Source organism: Dermacentor albipictus, chromosome 1, assembly GCF_038994185.2.
Source record: "Dermacentor albipictus isolate Rhodes 1998 colony chromosome 1, USDA_Dalb.pri_finalv2, whole genome shotgun sequence".
NCBI classification, from domain to species: Eukaryota; Metazoa; Arthropoda; class Arachnida; order Ixodida; family Ixodidae; genus Dermacentor; species Dermacentor albipictus.
The window spans coordinates 233,622,159-233,644,041 of NC_091821.1; the positions used below are offsets into that span (position 1 = coordinate 233,622,159).

Below are 21,883 nucleotides of genomic sequence, written 5' to 3' on the forward strand. Positions count from 1 at the left end.
GCGCGCCAAAGTGGCGGTGACGCGCTGTCGCAAATGCGTGTCAGCTGGCGCTCTTCGACGCCGGAATGCTCGGCGCCTCTGTTGATGAAGAGCGCCGTTCTAGGAAACGCCGAACGGAGGCGTGTTTCTCTCATCCACGTAAGACGCCGCACACAAGCTGGGAAGTCGTCTGGCTGTATGTCTGGAACCTTTATATACGAACTTGGTGGGCATTGCGCCGTGAGGGCCTTGTGACAGATAACAGCTAGGATCTATTGCGATTTATTCTTCACTTCTTCGTGTGCGCTCCCGTCCGCTGTTTTCTATCGTGCGTGCCGCCTTGACATCGCAGCAGTGGCGTCAAGGGAATAGGCGCCCATCTAGAAAAACGGGCAGCTGGCCTTCCGTGAGCCTGCCTATACATGCTGCTCCTCGCTGCAGCGCCCTACTGTGTCTATATAGCTTGCTATTTTCCTGCGAGCGGGGAGGATTCAGGCAGGATGCATCCGTGAGTTGGCCCATTGAGCCTGTGAACGACGGGGGTGACGGCATGCGCCAAGTTCTTACCTGTTAAGGAAGGGAGGCCAACGAGGCCTGCGAGCACGTGCTACTTCTCGCGTCGCGCTTCCTTCCCAGTTCCACGGCGCCCTGTGCGAGCTCCTTAAAAATAGAATGCGGAGCAGGGGGATCATCTTCGGTCTCGTGCTTCGGAAGCGGCCCGCTGTCGTCCCCAAGGCGTGCGCAGAAGCCCTTGGCCGCTCTCTGCTGGCCCGTCATCTGTTACTCCCCTCGCTTCCAGCCCCTCGCCCAAAACCCGTGAATCTTCCCTGCGTGCCCGTGCACTCGAGTCGGAAACCTCGCTCCCTTTGCCAGCAGTTACTTTCCGTTCCTCCTCTGCCAGCGTCGGGATTTGGGGGCGTGTACATTGTTCTTGTCACAGCTGCCTGGTTTTGTACTGCGTTTTGCGTACTTGGTTTGCGTTGCTGAGGTGTCTGTTGCGCGCTCGGGAGATAAAAACGGCTGCATAGCTTCGGTACGCTCTGTGCGAGCGTGCTTCCGCTCACATGGAACTGCCCCTGGCGGGCCCCGGCCGAATCTTCTCCCTTCAGCGGGGAGAAAAAGCACACGGTTCGCAACCCCGGTTCGCGCTCGTCCGCCTGCGGTGGCGTCCGGGTGATTGCGGAAGAATAATTGGGGCTCTCTACGGGGAACGGACCCCCCTCCCTCCCCTCCCCACCTTCTTCGCGAGATGAGGAAGCTGCGCCTTTTAGCGAGAATTCCTGGGCGGTGTGTGCGCAGGTGCGAAGAGAATTAATAGCCCCCCCCCCCCCCACACACACAGACATACACACACACCTCGTGTATGCGGGACGCTTCAGCTCCCGAGGACTCACGGCGGGGGCAGCGGCCGAGGCTCGCCGCTGCCACGGCCATCTTTCTTCCGGCTTCTTGCGCGCAGTCTCAGTGCTGCGTGCGTGCGTGTGTGTGCCGTGTTGAGCGGCGGCTGTCCTTGATGCGCGCGCTTCACTCAGGCCGCACCACCACTTCTCGGAAAGCGAGCGCGACCCTCCGGAGCGCCTGACCTTCGCCCTGATCTCCCCCGAGCGCTGCCGCTTCCTGGGTCCGTTTCATTGTTTTTGGCGATCAGTGCGCCGCTGGACGTGGCTCGCTCTTTCGCTGTCGTTGTTGCGAGTGCTGTTGGACGTTCCGTAAATATTGCGCGGCGGCGTTCTTTTTTGTGTGTGCTCGAGTTGCTTGGCTTGTCTTTCTTGTGAATGTGCATTGAGCAAGCTCACGGAAGCTTTTTCGCAGAAGTGAAGCTACGGCGAGCAAGTAAAACAACAACGCGCCGAGCGGCGCGGCGCCTTCCTCGCCGTCATTCATCGCGCTGTTTCCCTCGCTCCATGATGGCCCCTTGTTCCGGAGAGATTTTCAGTGGGCGGGATGCGCGTATCAAAGCGAGGCTACGGTGAAATTAAGGTCTCGCTGCACCGGCTTTTTTTCCAAGCGCAGCAAAGGCGTGATTATTATGCTTCCTGGAAATGCATTGCTGCTATTTTAGGAATCGTATCGTTTTTTTTTTCGCTGTTGTGTGACTGAAGCCTGTAAATTCTTTCTATTTGAGTCATGGAGCTAGCTGCATCAAATTTTTTCTTTATAGCGCCGTTTTAATGATAATTAGCGCTTTAAGCATATGGACATTTAACTGGTTGCAGATTGAATATGACTCTTGCATCCCCCCCCCCCCACCCCCACACACACATATGCACACATACTTTTTTTCTTTGTAGACCGCTAAGGCGCCAGATAATTGTTTCACGGCAGTCATGCTAAATACTTTGGTTTTACGACATGCAGCGAGCCCATTTTAGTTGTTTTTGTTTTGATATTCTCACCTGCGTTTCTTTTTTTCTTCAGGCGCGTGTATGTTGGAAAATTGTAAAATCGCAACATAGATAATAGCTACTGACTTTTTCGTAGAAATGCGAGCGGTTAGTTTAACTGCTTAGAAATCTACAGCTGCCTTTATGAGTAATCGTGATAATTTCTTTTGTTTATAATGATTGAGGTTACGATTCTTTTTTTAGGCTACATGCAGCACACACAGATTCGAGAATGGACAACGGGCGAAGTGTGTTAGCTGTGTAGCACGCCTTATAAATTTAAAACGCACCATATGCCAACAAGCCCCCTCCGCTCCTGTAGGCTTTCAAAGGGAAGGAAAAGAGAAGTAAATCTGTGGAGACGAGTGCGGTCATCTGCCGAAACAGAAGGAGCCACGAAGCACAACGGGGGAATATAAATGAGAAGTTGACAAGAAAATTTGTCAAAGTCGCGCTGCCTCACTTTCTAAAAAACGAAAAAGAAAATAAAGTCGTTCATGATATCTAGATACGAAGCTGAAAGAAAGAAAGAAAGAAAGAACGAAAGAAAGAAAGAAAGAAAGAAAGAAAGAAAGAAAGAAAGAAAGAAAGAAAGAACGAGAGCAAAGCAAAAGCGCAGTAGTGCGACTATGTTCACTCGTGAGATTACGGAAATGTTGACAAGTTACTGCGAACGGAAGTGGCATACTGTGGCCGTATATTGTAACGGTATCCTTTATTTCCTATTATTTTTGACCTCAGTTAGCTCGCACGATGCTACGCTTACGTTATCGCCGAGATAGGCCACTCGACGTGACGGATGATAAGAAATTTATTTATTTATTTATTGAATACAAACTGCGGACACGAAGTCCATGCAGGGTGGATAATACAATATTAGGTCACAAGAAGTAAAACGATGTCAATACTGTAGGGGTCGAGGACGGACTTCGGGATGAAAAACAAAACTTGGGAGTAGTTTATTTTGCATTATATACAGAGAGGTGAGAGTCAAGTAACAGTCGTACAGTCATTACGGGCCGGCAGCAACTCGGACGCTGCGGCCCGCGGCAAGAAGTTCGAGAGAGGTGAATCAGGGAATGCTCTGGTCTCTCTGGAATGCTTCTTTTAAACCCTTCGAGGACTGGAAGTCGCGTCATGTTTGGCCAATGGGAGAGTCCGCTCAGATAACGCCATTTTCGGCCAATGGTAGGCGCCCGTGCGATGGTGTCATACCTGGCGAAGAGAGTCGCCGCTTGGTCCCCCTTGCTTGATCGCCGTCACAAAAGCCAGGTGGGGGCGACGCTGCCAGGCCTTCCCGGTACATCGCAGCCGTCTTGTTTCGGGACCCACTTTCCTTGCAACAATGCCGGGCTATCCCTTCGTTTCCTGGAAAACTCAAGCATTGAATAGCTCCACCGGCGGCGTACGAACTTGTTTGCACGTGAACTTGTTGGCTCGAGCGCTCCTCTGGAATGTGCTGCGATTCGATGTGGTCCGGGGGAACTCGAAGTAGGCACAGGAAACAGCCCCATATCTAACAATACAACAAAATGCGGAAACAATACGACAATAATGCTGATACAAAAGGTAAACAGTCGTGATACAAGTTTTATAAAGGCAAGTCGTTCCAGTCATCAATTGGTACAATCTGAGGAAAACAATGTTTACTAAACAAAATACGGTCCCTGACTTCGCTTCTCGTTCCAGCGTATTGTTTCTTAGCAAGTCGTTCCAGTCATTAATGGATACAATCTGAGGAAAACAATGTTTACTAAAGAAAATACGGTCCCTGACTTCGCTTCTCGTTCCAGCGTGATGTTTCTTAGCGTAGTAGTGTATTTTACTTCACTGTGCAGTTGAAGTTGAAGTTGAAGAGAGTGCTGCGCTAGATACTCAAACTCTTCAATAAGTAACATGTGGCGAAATCAAACTGTGCTTCGAGCACGTTAGTTCACGTGAGCAAATAACGCGTATACGCCGCTGCCACTGTACCTTCGCTGCTTGCGACCCGCACTGCATGCGAACCTGCTCTGCTGAAATCGCATGCAATGACCCGCCGTGTAACGCTGCATCGAAGCACTGTACGTATAGATATGCGGAATAAAGGTGTCCGTGGGAGTGGGACGTGCATCACAACGGTGAAAAGCCGCATTCTCGTGTGGCGTGGTCCCAGTGACTTTCACCACTTGGCTGTGCCTGGATAATAATAATATTTGGGGTTTTACGTGCCAAAACCACTTTCTGATTATGAGGCACGCCGTAGTGGAGGACTCCGGAAATTTTGACCACCTGGGGTTCTTTAACGTGCGCCTAAATCTAAGCACACGGGTGTTTTCGCATTTCGCCCCCATCGAAATGCGGCCGCCGTGGCCGGGATTCGATCCCGCGACCTCGTGCTCAGCAGCCCAACACCATAGCCACTGAGCAACCACGGCGGGTGGCTGTGCCTGGAGAAAACAATCTTCATGTCTCTATCAAGTCCTTTGTTACTGGTCCGGCGGCGAAGAAGCCAACCCTTGAACCGACTTCCGGAGGAACCCTGTTGTTTACATCGTCCAACGAGCGCCAGCCTAATGGGAGTCTCTGTAATTGCCCCTCGCGTACTTGCTTTTTCCGGTTGTCTTCGGTGCGATCAAGGCTCTATCGGAATGATCAAGGCCGTTCCTGTCGGTGGGACGGGGTTCAGGTAGAACGCCGCGCGCGCACGGCTGGGGTGCAGGGCAGACGTGGTGCGTGGCGCAGCGCATGGTGAAGAGCGCAGACACGGTGCGTTCTCATCTGAGCTTTACTGAACAGCTGGGATGCATGCTTGGCACCACGGCCGCTTTCCGGTATTAATGATATTCCCCCCGCCATTCCGCATTGTTTGCTTTCAGCATATTGTTATGAGCGAGTAAGAGTCGCAAACGAAAAGCAGGGAGGTTAAGCAGAACTTCGCCCCATTTGTCTACCGTATGCTGGGAGAGGGCGAAGGTGGAAAAAAATATGAAGAGAAACAGACAGGACATCGAAGTTGATTCACGCTTAAGTCGCAGACGAACTGAAATGTTCATTGGTGCCTAACAGACGACCATTAAGACCGGTTGACTTCAGAAACCCCATCAGCGCATGTGTAGGTTTTTGCAGCAGCGATTTTGGAGGACATCGACTCTGAGAGAGAGAGAGAGAAAGAAAGAGAGGGGGGCTTCTATTTGGCTGGCTAAGCGCTCTGCGGAGGGCCGATTCTGTCGCATTCATAGCAACCAAGCGTTTTCTTTCTCGTCAGAACTTGCGTCTTACGCAGATCGTTTAAAATTCCATATCACCAGAACTCCCTGGTATTGCGAAGGGGCCCAAAGTATAAGTTTGCGCCCATGACAACGTGCGAAGGCGCACATGTCACTTCTTTGGGTGTACGGCGAGCTTGTCTGGAAAATAATGCTCTAATATACGTGGCTTGCGGAGTTCTATTTATGTTCAATTTTGCAGGCGTCGGGCACATTTTATTCGATTCAGGAAGATCCCCACTTCCTCGCCTGCCGCGGACGCTCATGTTCGAAGGCCTTCCCATTGGACCCTCTGGCATCTAATACCGGAGGCTCGAATTTTATAGCCCTCCTCCTGTCTACGATTGGATTCAAAACTCAGATGTGGTAAACGCGCGCCGCGGCCAAGTTTTTGCAGCCTCGAGTGATAAGTGCGTTTTACTGCTGATGCTGCCGCGGGCGCGCACTATAACTGAAGGGTCGGGTGGCGCGTCGGCATTTTTTTTCTTTCTTTTTTTTTCTCCTATCTTCCTCTTTCTTTCTGCTGGGGCTTCCCGCTTTTCACTAGCGCGCTGTTGGAGCGTTTTTTCGGCTGTAGAGAAGAGATGCGATGCACGGGCGCCGTAATAAAGTGGCCATGGTATTAACGGCGTTAATTCTGGAACGAGGCCGCTTCACACGTCGAATATATAGGAGTCAAGAGATAAGAGGCGCCGGCGAGGCATCGCTCTCGCTGGGAGAGTCGTCTTTGTCGTTGGTGCAAAATGCGCCCCGTTCGAGCACACGCACGCAATAGGTGCAGGGCGACCGTATAAAGAGCCTCTCGCGCAGTCATTTTGGTGCACACGCGTTGTCCGTGGTGTAGGGAGAGGCGGAGCGAGAAGGGAAGGCGAGTGAAGACTTGGGGGAAAAAGTAAATGCAGTGTAAAAGGCGTCGAATTCCCTTTGAGCTCTATCTGGTCGTTCTTTTTTTTTTCTTTTCCCGCGATGCCTGGCGGGGCCTCGTAGGACGATTCATGAGCGCGACGTACACGTGTTTACCGCCTCGGAGCGTTACCGTGTAATACAACCTGGAGGAGCGATAAACATTTCTCCGCTTGCCGTTGAGTCGCGCGTCCCTCGGCTTGCGCGGCGGGAGTCGTAAAGGGCTTGACTGGAGCGTGATGCGCTCCATTACGAGCTCCGGACGCGTTGTCGAAGACGGCGTCGCGCGCCGAGAGGCTCGTTTGAGGTGACATCCCCAGGGAGCGTGTAAAGGGCGCGCTGTAAACGGATGCACACGCGCCAAACAAGAGAAGCCGAGTTCCCCGAAAAGGGCCGATCGGCGCCCTGATGCGCGGTTGTCGTGGCAGGGCGGCGATCTCTCGCAGTCAAGTGGTCTCGAGTGTGCTGTTTTGCACTTGGTGGCCGGTGCATCCCTCGTTAAGGACGCGAGCACCTTCGCGACTCCCCGGAGGCCTTTGGTGTGGAATCGCGCTTTGTTCTGTGGGAAACGCTCTCACCACGCTGTCAATGATAGCCCTGGGCTGTTGGAGCAGAATATTCTTTTTTTTTTTTGCACTCGACTTTCGCAAATAGCTGAACAGGAGAGCCATTGGATGCCCGAAAATCCAGAATAAATGTATCGAATTCAGTTTGACCGTGGCCCATTAATTGGAGTTCCTTCAACACTTTATACTTCGTCTACGCATAATCTCAGTGAGAGCTAATGGTTATTACCATAGACTGCTGTCAGGATCGATGCCAAAAGTAAAGCATTGAATTGGTGAAACGGCCTGGCGTGGAGAGTGTTTCTAAAACAGTACTCGTGACCTCTTTTTTGATGGTTGTGTTGGTGCACATTCGTTGTTAGTGTTGGTTTTTCGTTGCTCTTCTGCCGTATCATTTATTTACTGATCTTGGGTACTGTGGATGAAAGAGATTGAAAAACTACATTTGGCCCATATGTCCGCGCATATGCGTACGGTCATATATGCACATATGACTGCTTGAGACATATAACACTATTGTTCATTCTTAGTTTGCCAGTATAGATAGCTTTGCGGCTGTGACCAAAAGTGAGGTAGCTGTACAAACGGAGTCACCTTTAAGACACGTCACTGCCGTTATTTTCACTCCCTAGTAAGTCTACTCCGTACTTTATGCCCTGCTTCGTGGGCTGTGACCGCAGTATTCCGATCTCTACAGTGTATTGACTGCTTGAGAGTATAACACTATTGTTCGGCGCAGCACATATCAAAGACGATAGGGCGAAGTGTGAAGGCTGTAGAGACGTGTTATCTTTCTGCGTTCGGTATACCGAAACAGGTACAGGTCTGCACCGTGCTTATCGTGCTGCCCTCCCGCGTTTATTTTCTGCGCTGCTTCAACGAGACAGTACCGGTGTCTGTAGCTTCACCGACTGGCCGCAACTGCACCCAAGACACACGCTCACACAACGTGCCGCCCGAGCGCCTTGTCAAAGTCGGCTTCCCAGCAAGGCGCCAGGGCGTGCGGAGAAGCGCGCGCGCAGATGCCGCGGAAGGGCCATTTGCTTGGCCAGATATCATTTTTCCATTCGACTGGCGATGCGATTTTCTAGGCACCGATTTCCACATCGAGAGAGTCATCCGCTTCTCTTGAGCGTCTTACGGGCTCTCGCCTAGGGGTGTGGGGAGGGCGGTTATTCCTCCGATGGAGAGTACTGGCGCGATGTTGCGCTTATTTACCAACGCGAGGGAAGGCAGATTCTCCACCTCGGGAGACGGCGGCAAGGCGGAGCGTCGTTTCGGAAGAGTGTTTGTGTGCAGGAATGTAGGGTGGGTAGGTGGGGGGGAGAGGTTGTAGCGAATGAAGAAGAAGATGGGCCTAGCTGAATGCCTCGAGGCGACTGTCTCTAGCGCGCGGAACGAGGGCTATTTGTCCCCCCTCTTCATGACGCTTTTGTTTGACGGCAGCTGCCGGAGATATTTTCATTTGGAATGGACGCCAGCCGGCTCGTCGGGTGGCCCCGAATAAAGCTGCGGCCGGCAACCGTCTGCAGCCGCTGCCTGTGTTTACAGCCTCGAGAACGTTTTTTTCTTCTTGCGCCTCCCGACGCGTGCTGCGGGCCGAGCAGCGCGGCGGCCATCGCGGATGTTTTTGTTTTTGTGCCCGACGACTCCCGGTCGTCGCAGTTTAAGCCGCACACTCCCTCCCAGTGGACGATTTATTCCGCGACCCGCGAGCATTAAGAAGTTATGTGTTTGAGGAGGACAGAAGGCCGTTTGCCGCCCACTGCTCTCGGCTCGCGGCCGGAGCGCCGTCTTTATCTTTTTGCCTCGCCGCGGGGCCCCAGTGCATAAACGCTGATGCAAACTAGGGCCTCCCTGGAGCGGCACATTCAATTTCCAGCGCGTGTTTTCCGCAGCAAAAGAGGCGCATGAGTGTGCGAAGCCGCGGCTCGCAGACCCCGGGCGCCGCCACCAGCTCCGGGCTGACGTGATAGTAATCCTAATTTCATTACGACAGCTGCGAGAAACCCGGAGCTTCCCGGCTCGGGCGAAAAGCACGGACACGGTCATTGCGGCGAAACCGATTAGAAAGTTTTGGGGGGCCTCGCGCGCTTCAAAAGCCGATGCTGCCGGCGTTGTGCGCTCGGTCGCGAGGGGCGAGGGAGAGGGCCAGATTTTATAGCGCGCCAATGCCGACAATCCCGGAGTGCCTGGCGGCCTCTGGCGGCCGCTGCGTTAGTTTTGTCCTGCTTTTTTGTTTGCTGCCTCTCTCTTTTTTTCGCCCCATCTTAATGACTGGCTGTCTTCGTCGTCTGCAGACGAGCGTATAGTGCAGGCGCCACCGCCACCAGCTGTATAACGGTCGCGCCAGACAGATAAACGGCCTTTACGAAGCAGAAGCGAACTCTCGTGTTCCTGGGACGTTTCCTTTTTCCTTCCGGCGCTTCGGTGAACTGAAGGACAACTCTGTCCTAACGCGAAATCGCAGCGTCGTTTAATGAGAGCGTAGTGGCGACACATCTTGCGGCGCTCAATATCGCATTGGTTCTCCCAAGTCGCGGCGATAATAAATATAGTATAACATGCTACGTGTACCTGTGTGTTTGCAGGTGCACTTTCATATATTCTTTTACCATTGTCAACGCAGGAAAGCGCTTTAGTTGCCAAAGTCTACAGGTGCGCTGCAATGTTGTTCGCCTCTCACTCGCCGAGTCACTTTGGGGATTTCGGACGCACGCTCGTCGGCGCGTGGGACGAGTGTGCAGCGCGAGCTTCGCGAAATGGGGAGGGGGGCACCGTGCCGGCCCAGGCGTCGGCAGCGCGGTGGAGGGAGCGTGAATGCAAACACCTCTGAGCTCTTATATCGACTTAGCGAGGAAACAGGATTACGCTGTCACCACCACCGCCCCCACGCGCAATCGGCCGTCCCGAGGGAGGCCAAGCGCAAGCACGGCGCCTAATCTACGTTTAATGCCGTTTAGTTTCGTACCATCGGCATCTCGGACGCAGCTGATCCCCGTGTGTATACGGGCTTCCGGCGGCGACCAACAACGCCGCGGGTGCAGTGACGACGCCGGTTCCTTGCGTTCCTCCGTCCTTTGGGCTGAGAAGGCGCGGCTCCTTGGCCCTCTTCTTTCTAGCGATTAGGTTCTGCGGCTGCTCTCCTCTAACTGTCTTTTCATTGAAATAAATGGCCGCCACTGCGATGTGTGGGCCGAAGCGGCGCAATCTCTGCGGGGCTTTAAAATGAATCGAACTGTGGCCGAAAAGCGCCCGCTTTTTCTCGGTGTCTCAGCCCAGGAACTTCGCAAGTCGCCTCCTTCGTGTCCGTGGCGACGCTCGCGCGCCGTGTGCTGTCGCCGCCCTTTTGTTTCTTACTCGCGAGCTCTTTCGGGGAGATTAGTAAACTTGGGGACTTTTCTCTCTCGCTCTGCTTCGGGCCCTGACGCCGGGCGCGAATTTCTGTCGGTATCGATTTATAATTTATAATTCTCCTTCTTCTTTAGGCGCTAAGTTAGAAACGATCGCCCGCGACGTGTTCTGATAATTCAGGAGAACTCGAATTAACGTGCCTCTTTACAGCGTGCTCGTGAGCTTTACTTCGTTGCATGGAACGTGAGATAACGGGCGCTAAAGGGCCATGCTTTTGGAGCCCGATAAAGGGCTGGCAGATAAACATATACAGCGGTGACAAACAGTGCCAGCTGCATCCTGTGTGCAATGAATATGGCTGTTGGCACATTAAGAAGAGTGGGTCTAAAAATTAATCTGCAGAAAACTAAAGTAATGTTTAACAGTCTCGGAAGAGAACAGCAATTTGCAATAGGCAGCGAGGCACTGGAAGTCGTAAGGGAATACATCTACTTGGGTCAGGTAGTGACTGCGGATCCGGATCATGAGACGGAAATAATCAGAAGAATAAGAATGGGCTGGGGTGCGTTTGGCAGGCATTCTCAGATCATGAACAGCAGGTTGCCATTATCCCTCAAGAGAAAAGTGTATAATAGCTGTGTCTTACCAGTACTCACCTACGGGGCAGAAACCTGCAGGCTTACGAAAAGGGTTCTACTTAAATTAAGGACGACGCAACGAGCTATGGAAAGAAGAATGATAGGTGTAACGTTAAGGGATAAGAAAAGAGCAGATTGAGTGAGGGAACAAACGCGAGTTAATGATATCTTAGTTGAAATCAAGAAAAAGAAATGGGCATGGGCAAGACACGTAATGAGGAGGGAAGATCACCGATGGTCATTAAGAGTTACAGAATGGATTCCAAGAGAAGGGAAGCGTAGCAGAGGACGGCAGAAAGTTAGGTGGGCGGATGAGATTAAGAAGTTTGCAGGGACGGCATGGCCACAATTAGTACATGACCGGGAATGTTGGAGAAATATGGGAGAGGCCTTTGCCCTGCAGTGGGCGTAACCAGGCTGATGATGATGACATTATGACTCGTGCAACTGAGGGTGGCGTGCTTGAAAAAGAGCGTGGGATCTATAATGTTGTCCGTCTCTATATGTGTTCACTTCTATGTACGCACATATGAATATCGGCGCGCACGAAGTGGTAGAACAACCGAGAAAACACGCGCACAGTTACACGGGATTTCTCCTGCTCGACATACAATGCACGCGGCTATCAGGACTCGATAGAAAAGGGGGGGGGGGGGGGGAGAACCGTTTTTATATTTGTGTTGTCGTAGAACTGTTTTCAGCGCTGCTTTGCTATATAGAGGGCCGTCGATTTCTTTTCACGCTTGCGTGGGTCTGCCGAATTTCAATAGCGCAGGCCATACATGCACCTGCTTTGTGAAAACCGAGCAGGACAGAAGACCGCGTTTTTGTTCAGGCGGCGGGAATGTTTGTGTTCGTTGACTTGCGCGGGAAAGTGACGCGTCACGCAGCGGTAGCCCATTGGCTGTGGCGTTGCGCTGCTGAGGTCGGGGGTTCGATCCTGGCTGCGGCGGCCGCACGTCAATGTAGGCGAAATGAAAAAAAAAATGAAAAAAAGGAAAGCGCTTGTTGACTTAGATGCACGGTAAAGAAACCGAGGTGGTCAAAGCTAGTCTAGAGTTAGTCACTACGGCGTGTGTCAGAATCAGTTCGTGGGTTTGGCACGCAATAGCCTAGAAATACTATAATTATTATTTTAACTAGCATGTCCGCCCAGCTTCGCTTTTCGCGCTTCATTGATTCCCGGATGAAGAGATGTTTTTTTTTCTTGCGTCTTATTATTTAAGGCGAAAAATCAGGAAACGTATTTTAGACCACGCGTTTTGACGAACTATACTTTAGGGCACATATTTGCAATTTACGAATTGAAGCCAGTGAGGTCTTAAGGCACCTACACCTGGAACGAATTGTGAAACAACCAGTTTTCAGATAATCGTTGGTCAAACTTGCAGTAAAGATGCACCGTTCCACTTACTTCTTTAACAAAGTGCCTTTTTGAGCATTGAAGCACAAAATTAATTGGAACGACCATGTATTTCGTTGCACATTTTGGGAACATATATATCGAAACTGAGGTCATCCAGAATTCTTTCCGAGCGAATACGCCTTGCGAAGTCACCGGCTACAATTCGTAAGTTGCAATATCTGCCGCAAAGTAATTAGTGTAATATTTAATTTGCAAAAGTTTGGTAATTAGTGTTAGTTGTTCGGTTTAAGTCTGGCGGTGGCTGTACGCCGTCGGGGAGCACAATAGTCATGTGCAAATTTTAAATGATATTACACTGAAGCCTTGTTGAAGAAACGTTAAACTGAAGGACTTGGCGCCGGGGATGGAGCTGTCGTCGGGAAAACCATGCCCGTCCGCTGCTGCGCAGTTCGGTTCCGGGTTGTACTCAAAAGCCAATAAATAACTATTGTGCCCTGGCCATATATGAACTGTGCATGTTGAGAGAAAAGGGACGGGGGTTACTTGCACGTTCCGGGACTGAAGAGCGTTTTCGCACGGGCGATTTGCATATAATTGGGCTTCAAAAAAAAAAAAAAAACGTGAACACGTAGTTACCTCGCCTTCTGCAGTAGATGCGTGCTGTGACGTATGGCCGGTGGAGGGGGGACTCTTCCCTGTGGCGAAAAGATTTTAATTTGACTCTTGCGTTTACTCTTCGTCAGAGTTTGCCGCGCGACGCGAATTCGGGCAAAGTCTGTTCTTTTTCTTCTCGCGATTCTGTTTCGTTAATACGCGTTTCCAGATGAACCCTTCGGCCCCACGCAGTCCATGGAGGTTCTTCATTCTGGAAGGGCGAGCTTAAGCTTGCCGGGATCAGCAAAAAAAAAAAACGCGGGGTAATTTAATTAGCCGCCGAGAGGTATTGCGCGTCTTTGCTTTCCGCACTGTTCGCCGGCGCCCCGTGGCTGATCGCAGAGCGCGCTCCTCTCGCATGTGAGCTGCTGCTGCGTTCGGTGCCCGCTGGATGTGGGGTGAACGACCGGCAGCTGCGTCCCTGCCTTCCTGCTGCGGATGTACGTACGCGATCGGAATCTGTGCTACACATCGAGCACTGCTGGGCTCCGTGTGTTCATGTAATATGCACACTGGCCGATATAATCTGGATCACTGTGCTTATATTGAAGCCGGAAGAAGCTACGCGGACGCGTGATTTTCCCGCTCGCTGCGATATATACGCGTCCACGTGTGTGTTCCTGCGCGTGCGGTCGCGTTTGCTACTTGATTTGTATGTTCTGGCTTGCCTTGCCTTTTATAGGTCAATGCCCAGCTGGAAACAAAACAAGCTTTGTTTTATTATTTTGTTCTTCTTAAACATTTGCGCGCTCCGCCTAATTTTGCGCCTGCGTGTTCGTTTGTGCTTGATGTTTTGGAACCAGCGCTATGATAGGCGCGAGCAACCACATTCGGGAGTGCAATAGTAGCGTGGCCGTGTCAGCTCTTACGTCGCAACTAGAGAGAGAGCAATAGAAGAAAAACAACAATTGGTTGCGGAGAAGCTCTTGCTCCTTCCTTGGCCCCTCCCTTTTTCTCTAGGTTCTTGGTTTTTTTGTTCCTTTCTTTTTCTTTTCTTTTTTTTTGCGACGGTTAACTAACGATTCGCGATCTAGAACTTTTGTATGGCGACGGTGCTTTGTGTTCTGGAGGACCTTAGCAATGTTACGAAACTTAAGCCGTTTGTCCCCATAGTTTACTATATCCCGCAAATGCTCCAGCCGTCATTTCTTGCGCCCATTTGGACTTATCCCGCAAAAGGTTTCTCCTAATGCGGTATTAATTGGCAGTCTGCGTACGCGCAACGGAAACGACTGAACAACACTGCTGAAACGTGTCCTACGGAACATCGCGCGTGCAGGATATATTATATAAATGACGGCATTCCCTAACAAGCGAAGAGCGAACGCTATAAGAGCAGGCGTAACGTTGCCCACGAATCAAGGACTTTTTGTGCTGCTACATTGCTGATTGTTGGAGCTATAAGGTGCTTCGGTAGCGGTCCTGGCTCATATTTTGAAAGAAAAAACTTCTTCGCTGAGAGAGTGGTTATGATCGCACCTCGAAGTCTATCCACAGTGAAGCGCCACACATCGACTGGTGCCGGTCTCATTTGCAGGGGCGACGATGATATGAGCCGTGCCTCGAGCTTCGCGTGAAGGAAAGACGCGGCTCGTATTGCGCGCGGTAAGCGAGAAGGCTCCAACGACTACGGCGTAAAAATAAAACCGCTGCTCTCCGCCGCGTTATGAACATCACCGTGGGGCCAGGCGCGCGCGCCTTCAGCCGCGGTTCACGCGAGCTCGCGGACGGCGCCGTGTTTGGCTGCCCAGCGAGACGGCGCCCTCTGAGCCGCAAGAGGAGCGCTCACGTTTGGGGGCTAACCCTTCATCGCGGTGTTTGTGCTGCGCTTCAGGCGACGCCGGTTGTTTCCCTGCGCTGGCTGTGTGTACGTGAGCGGCGCCTACCTTTTATTTTTATTTTTCTCCTGCCTGTAAGGGATTCGCTCGCGGCTCTAACTCCGGCTCCCTTTCCTCTCTCAGCCAAGGGTCCTTTTGTTCTTCCTGTTTTTTTTTTCTTGCGCCCCCTGCGCGCGCGTGCGACGTATGCGCCGCAGGACGCGAGCGTCATTACTTTATCAGGAGGGCCATTTTCGCGTGCTCCGGCTCCTAATGACTCCGGCCGGAGTTTCGGCGCGCAAGTATTTAGCGCAGCACCGCGGGCTTGACCGCCTTGACAAGCCGGCGCACTGAGTGCAATACGGCTTTTCTGTTCCTTACCTCTCGTATGCTCTGCTCGGCATTGCGTAACAACAACAAAAAAAGTTTTTCGAAATTAAAAGAAAAAACTAAAATAGTTTGGGTGCAACACGTTGTTTCGCGTGCGCTGCTGGCGTGGGCGGCGCTGGAAGTTTTCCATCTCAACGCTTGTGTGCCTCTTTCAAAGCGAGTTTTACTGTAAATTGGTCGGCACATAGTCGAGTTACGGCGGACACCGGCTGAAACAAGGGGAATCTGTAGGGGTGTGCGAACATTCAGCACTTTCGAATACCGAATCGAATACTGCCATATTAAATTCGGTCTTCGAATCGAATAGTCGCTATATGTAAATACCGATATTTTTTCGAATATTTTTCGAATATTTCGGAGCGTCAACTGCGCGCAAACAAACATACAATCAGAATAAACGTGCGACAGATTTCACCCCCGCGCGCATAATACGAAGCATAAAAGATGAGAACTTGCGTAGTGTAGCAGGCTACGTCGCTCGGGGAGCTAGACTTTACGGGCTATACAGCTGTCATTCCCTCTGTCTGAGGAGCCCTATACGCATTCGAATGAACTGGTTATTCGTTCCTAATGCTTCAGTTGTGCTTTTAATAAACATCATAACTTGCAATGTTATGAAAGATACTTGCTATACTTTATGAATGCTAGAATGTGAACATCGTTTTATGTCAACTGTTAAAACGGCTGCTCGTTATTCGAAAGCTATTCGATATTAAATAAGCTTAGATTCGCTTTTGGCGCTATTCGATTTGTATTCGATTCAGTCTGAAAAATTACTATTCGCACACCTCTAAAAATTTCCGAACGTCACTGCTGATTCTTTTTTACCATGAGTTTAAACAGAGATTAACTCAACTATCTACACGAAAACTCAAGCACTCTACATTTCACCCATTTCACCCACTTTCACCCACTCAAGCACTGTACATTCCACCCACCCTACGTGCCCTGCCCCTAACCTACCCCCACCCGTGGACCCCCCACCTGTGGACCCCCCACCCCTGGCCTTTGATTCCCTAATTCAGTTTCTTTTTTTTTTAAGTCACCTCACTTTGTGTGTTATGTACGTATACGTGAACAGAACTTTCACACAAAGTGCAAGCACTAATTTCGTTTTGTTTTTTGTTTTCTTTTTTTCTTTGCAGGTAATGTGCCCTTCTATCTTCTTCAGTTTACGTGTTTCAGGGTATTCAAGGTAAATTTGTTTTCAGTTTTGATTCACCCCTTCTTTAGGCCTCCCTTTCTTTAAGTTGACGTATTCTCCCATAGATTGTAATTTAAATAACGAATTGGTAAACATTTGACCAACTGTAAATTATGTGCCGCGAATGCCAACCGAGAGTAAAAAGAAACTAATAAAGAAGTGAATGTTTTGCTATATATACAGTCACCTGCGTTTTTATTCTGGCATACTTAAAAAAAAGAAAGGAGATCTAACGCTTAATGTTGCTTTACTTGTACTCAGATTTCGCAACAAGGCCGCATTTTCCGGTCTTCGTCGGTCAAAAAGCACACGGCGTCCTTGCCTGCCTATTTATTGTGGAAGAAATTGAAAACCAGCGTCGTAAGCCGCATGCACCTCGCAGACGCGAGCTAATTTTCCGTTGCTTTACGGTGACTAAATGTCAGGACCACCTAGGCAGTTAGCGATCCCAAGGGTTTTGTTGAACGAACGGCAAGCACTAAATTTTCTGTTAAGGTCGTTCGACTAGAAATGCAGTTCACTTTATATTGTGTATGTGATTTAAACAAAAGGGAAGTTCGCAGGAAGATTGAGGCTTAAAGCGATTGTGATCGAGCAAGGAATGTCGCTAAAGCCAAAGTTTTGACACGGAGACTTGCCTTTGTCGCGATGAAGGCAACTCTTGTCGCATGCATTGGCACCAGCGACATTTCTTCTTCGCGTATGATTTAGCGATTTACGATTTACTGGTAGCTCTGAATATCAAAACGGTGCAGGCAGGAAATATGAAGTGAGCAAACGATATACCTTCGCCGCAAACGTTGTTAGAATATTGCTGTATATAGGAACAAATATTGTTCCGTTAAATAAGAGCAGTTTCCGCGCTATTCATCGAGCCTCACCACAAGAATAGCCCCGACGCTTTCTGGCACTCATCTCCCGTCCGAGTAATCCTGATCGGTGGAAAAACACGGGCAATCCGCGTCCTTCCCAGCACGCACCGTCAGCGCAGACGTTTTAGTTTACACGCTAGTCTAGACTTTGAGGCACGAGCGAGCGGCGAACCTGGCTCCTGGTGTCTGTCTCCCCTGGCAGGCCGCGCGCTCGTGTTGTGAAGAGAGCCTGCGCGCCGTGCTTGTGGCCCTCGCATTCGACTTTATTTGCGCACTGAAGAGGCGTGTGCGTTTGTGGGCGCGCGCGCCGCTGGCGCTAAAAATTTACCGACGCCGCATTTTTGTTGCGATTCTTTTCACGTTCCTATCTTCTTTTGGAGTGCTTTATTGGCTCGCATGAAGCCGCGTGCTCCCGCTATCGGCTGGGTCGGGCACTCGTCGGCACGGACGATAAGAAATTAATAGATTCAGAGGAAAATAAGCCTTACAAAATACGACCCTTGGGTATAGGAAAAACGAGAAAGGGGGGGGGCGCTAAAGAAAAAGGAAAGAATTTTTTTTTTTTTTGCAAACATGGGCACTGCGCCAGCAATTGAGAGTTGCATTGCCTTCATCGCTCGGCGTACCAGCCAGACGATAGAAAAGGGTGGAAGGCAGAGACGAAGCTAGCCAAAGAGCGAACCCGCGCGGACCTAAGTACTCTAGGGACTTAAATGTAAACATCACAGCAGCGCCACTGCTTTGTGCACCACCAACGGCACCTTCTCTGACTCGGCGCTCGTAGCATTGAAAGGCAAAGATGTCGCAAAGAGGCAGGCACAAAAATATGTCTTTTGAGCAAATACCAACTGTAGGCCAAGAAGCCGTTCTCTTGAAGCTTGTAGCACTGTTTCAGGCGACCGGTATTTGCCACCTGCGAGTGTTCTGAGACAGACCCAACGCTGTGTCTGAAATTGCGCTGACCTTCTCGAGAAGAAGAAGGCACCGTAGACCGTATTGAACCTGCGATATTCCTTTAAGAATTACGCGCCCCAGCTACCTGCGCGGCGACATCATCGATGAAGTGCGAGTAATGTAAGTAGCTCATGTTGTTCGGGCTCACGCTTGAGAGAGTTTTTAGCCAGAGTCGACGTGACCGAAGGGTTAGCGAAACAGGAAACCCACTGTAGCCGCTGTTCTCGAAGCCCTCGCCTTCCCTACTTATATAGAAAGCGAATTCAGTGCAGCTTTCTTGGCACGTGTGAAGACGACAGGAACAACAACGCCCCTCGCCAGCCCCCTTCTACAGTGCACGTAAATCAGCAACGAGGTGAAAGTCAATGAGTACGCTGGCGGCTGTATGATGCCTATAACGTGTAGCACCCGGAACTCGCGCAGATCTTCCCCGAATTTTAGATGACATCTGCCTTCTTGTTATGACTTGGCCGTGCAGTTTTCTCAATAATGAAGTCAGGCAACAGCAATTTCCGATTCGCAGCACTCAGGTCAAATCTAGCTGTATACAAACACTATCGCATCAAATAAAACGTTCCGAGAAGACGAAATTAGCTCACAAGCTCACATTCTTTAATTGTTTCAGCCCTCGTAAAGCAGATACACTTTGTGGCGGTTATTCGCTACTGTTGACTCCAGCGCGTCATCATGGCCGCGTCTCTGCACTGTCACCGCACAGTATGCGCTTTCATATAGCGATTCTATGCACTTCCATTCGAGATATTAATTCCCATAGCGTGAAACGAAAAACGTGGGCACTCCAGTTACTTTTGTGCTGCGATGTATAAAATAGCGTTTTGTTAATAAAGTAAGTGGAACAACAGTGCACGCATTTTTTTACGGTGAGTTTGACGGCGCATAGTTCGAAACTGGTGTCATCCTGGCAATTAATTCCAAGTGGATACGCCTTGCAAGCTCAACGCCTACATATTGCAATATGCGTCGTAAAATAATCGAGTAAGAAGCTAATTAGTAAATTCATGTTAATTAGTTGAGTACGCGTTTCGATTTCTTGTGCAAATAATGTACGCCTCTTTGAACAGCCCAGCTCAAGGACTAGAATTATGCCATCTACCATAGGCGGTAACTAAAAATTTTCTAAAACTTAAAAATGATCGCCCGGTATATTATCCTGTCTGTTAGCTTCTCTCGGCAAATAACAGAAACTCGGGATAACTATTCTCGCCTTGGGATGCTAGAAAGTGGCTCATGATGACGCTGACAGACCTGAGTGACATCAACTTAGCACTGGCAAAAAAAAAAAGAAAAGAAAAGCGGTTGGTCCACGCGACGTTTCGAATAGGTTCCCACTGGATGCGGCCACTATCGAAACAAGAACGGGCGATATCAAATGTGTTTCACAGGCAAAGTATATGCGGAGGTTGCAGGCTGGGTTTCTTTTCTGTTCTTCCGTCTTTTTACCCCCGTTTACTGAGTTTTGCACCCCTTAGTGGTGGACAGTGCGTAAACGCTCACTTCGCCCGCGACGCGCGCTCTGGACGCAGCCGACGCGCACGCGGCCCAAGGCGTCGGCCCGAAGGGGGCGAGCCTTTATCGGCGTTGCCCGCTTGGAATTCCGTTCTGCGGGAAGCGAAGTGACATCCTGGAAACGGATGACGGACGAGCGCGCGGCGCAAGCGTCCTTCCGCAATGCCTGCGCTATACGGACGGGAGGGTTGGCGCCAACAATGCGTGCCGCAGCGCTTCCTCCCCCGCGTTTCGCCAGAGCCGCGCGGCGTAGCGCGCTTTCCGGGGCGCCACTTTGATACGGGGAGGCCGCGGATAGGCGTCGCTTGTCCTTCGTGTTTCGGGCCCTCTTCGGCGCCTGCTGCGTCTTACCGACGATCCTTGCCGAAGATTGGGACTTGTCATTTGTTTCCTTTTTTTTTCCTTCCTTTTCTTGATTCGCGTTTGTCTGAGTTGTGGCTCGACCGGCACGGCACGTGCGCGACCCCCTTGGCTCTTCTTTTCCGTTACCTCTTTGCACTGTGAGGCGCGCTAGACTAGGGAACAGTGTGAACGGTTCGGCGACGAGCTTAAATATACCCGACATCCGGACACAGTCGTTGCATGAACAGTGAAGCAGTCTGGCTATATCGTGTAGTCGATATCGTTTCAACGATGGCGTGCCTTATAAGTTTGGACGTTTTCATCGAGAGATTTCAACGTTTTCGTGTTCTTTGGTGAAGGAAATGGTTACGCCAATAAGCTCAGCTTCACACAGGAATGGGAACTTGTCACGCGTCTTTTGTGCTAGTCACGCGTATTTTCTCCGTGAATACGAGAGAAATACGTCTGAGAAATGGAAACGAAACTAGACACTGCAGTTTGGTTAAAACACGTTGGCGGGCTTGTTGGTTAGAATCCATGACAAAGTGTATAAGCGCGACTGAACGAGGACGTAGAAAGACACAGTATCTGTTTCTTTCTGCACGCGCAGGAAGTTTTTCTTTTTTTTTTTTCAAGATTGAAGGGTGGCGTTACTGACCACAACTATAGATGCTGATTGGTTTCATCGGTATGGCGCACGTGCATACGATGGTGACGTGGAATCAGAAGTAATTGTGCCGTGATCTTACGAGATAGAGGAGGCCTTGCTCGGCTAATGCATCGAAGGAATGCATGGCCATAATTGATGTTTACTGTCGCTGTCGATGCTTCTGCATCCACATCGATACGGCCACTTGTAGCGAGGGTCATTTAATTGTGAAGCAGGGCTCGTAAAAATTATTATGACAGAATTATACGAGAAAATTACTGTGTCATACAAGACGCGTTCGCGTATATGTAGTGTCGCGCCAGAGCTGAATGGTCCCATTATTTAAAATAGTTGTTTCAACATAATTTCCAGGCCATATTAATAAAATACAAGTGCATAAGTAATTGCACTTTTGAGGAATTGAAGAACTACTTCATATAGTTGCAATAATTCTTCAATTTATTTTCGTTGCTTCGTTAGTAATGTTACTGCCTGTTACCATTACGGCATGTCCCGTTATAATGAATTATATACGTATTCGCGCTAATATTTGGTGTTAAATTCGAATATTCTTTGCATATAACAGTTTCAGCCATAGCAATACTTTTTTTTTCCTAACCGCTGTTTTGTTTACACTTTTTGTATCTTATTAGTTTTACAATTTCTGCTCAATGTCCTGTGTGAATCTTCTAATTATTATTTATTGTACAGTTATTATCATTGCCTATACTGCGGCGCACTTTCTGTTTGTTACGCGTTCAGTGTCTCAAATGTTTACCTTCATGTTAATTTGTATGCAAGGGCCTCACAGGAATTTATGGGCCTAGTTAAGGGGGGCTGTTGATTCAGCGTTGACTCCATATTTATTTCCAGAAAGTCTTGTAGAAAAATAAGCATTAATTGAATTGCATTATTAAGAAGTAGGAACAAATCGGTTAGTATTTTGTAATTTTTCGCCATGGGGCCCCCCGTGTCGTCCTTCTTTATTCTTAAATTCACACGAGATCTACTGACACCATTAGAATTGCTGCAGTTG

The 21,883-nt window shown here is 49.9% G+C and overlaps 1 protein-coding gene across 3 annotated transcripts in view; it reads left to right on the forward strand.

Annotated features, from left to right (window-relative positions):
• LOC135901211 (Krueppel-like factor 6) overlaps positions 1-21,883 on the forward strand; it is a 397,383-nt gene that overhangs the window by 244,440 nt on the left and 131,060 nt on the right. Inside the window, exon 2 of one of the 3 annotated variants that reach the window (XM_070531070.1) lies at positions 16,445-16,494. The exons of the other annotated variants lie outside the window; for them this stretch is intronic. Coding sequence (XP_070387171.1) covers positions 16,445-16,494 — 50 coding nt within the window. The remainder of the gene's footprint in view (positions 1-16,444; positions 16,495-21,883) is intronic. 3 annotated transcript variants of the gene reach the window in all.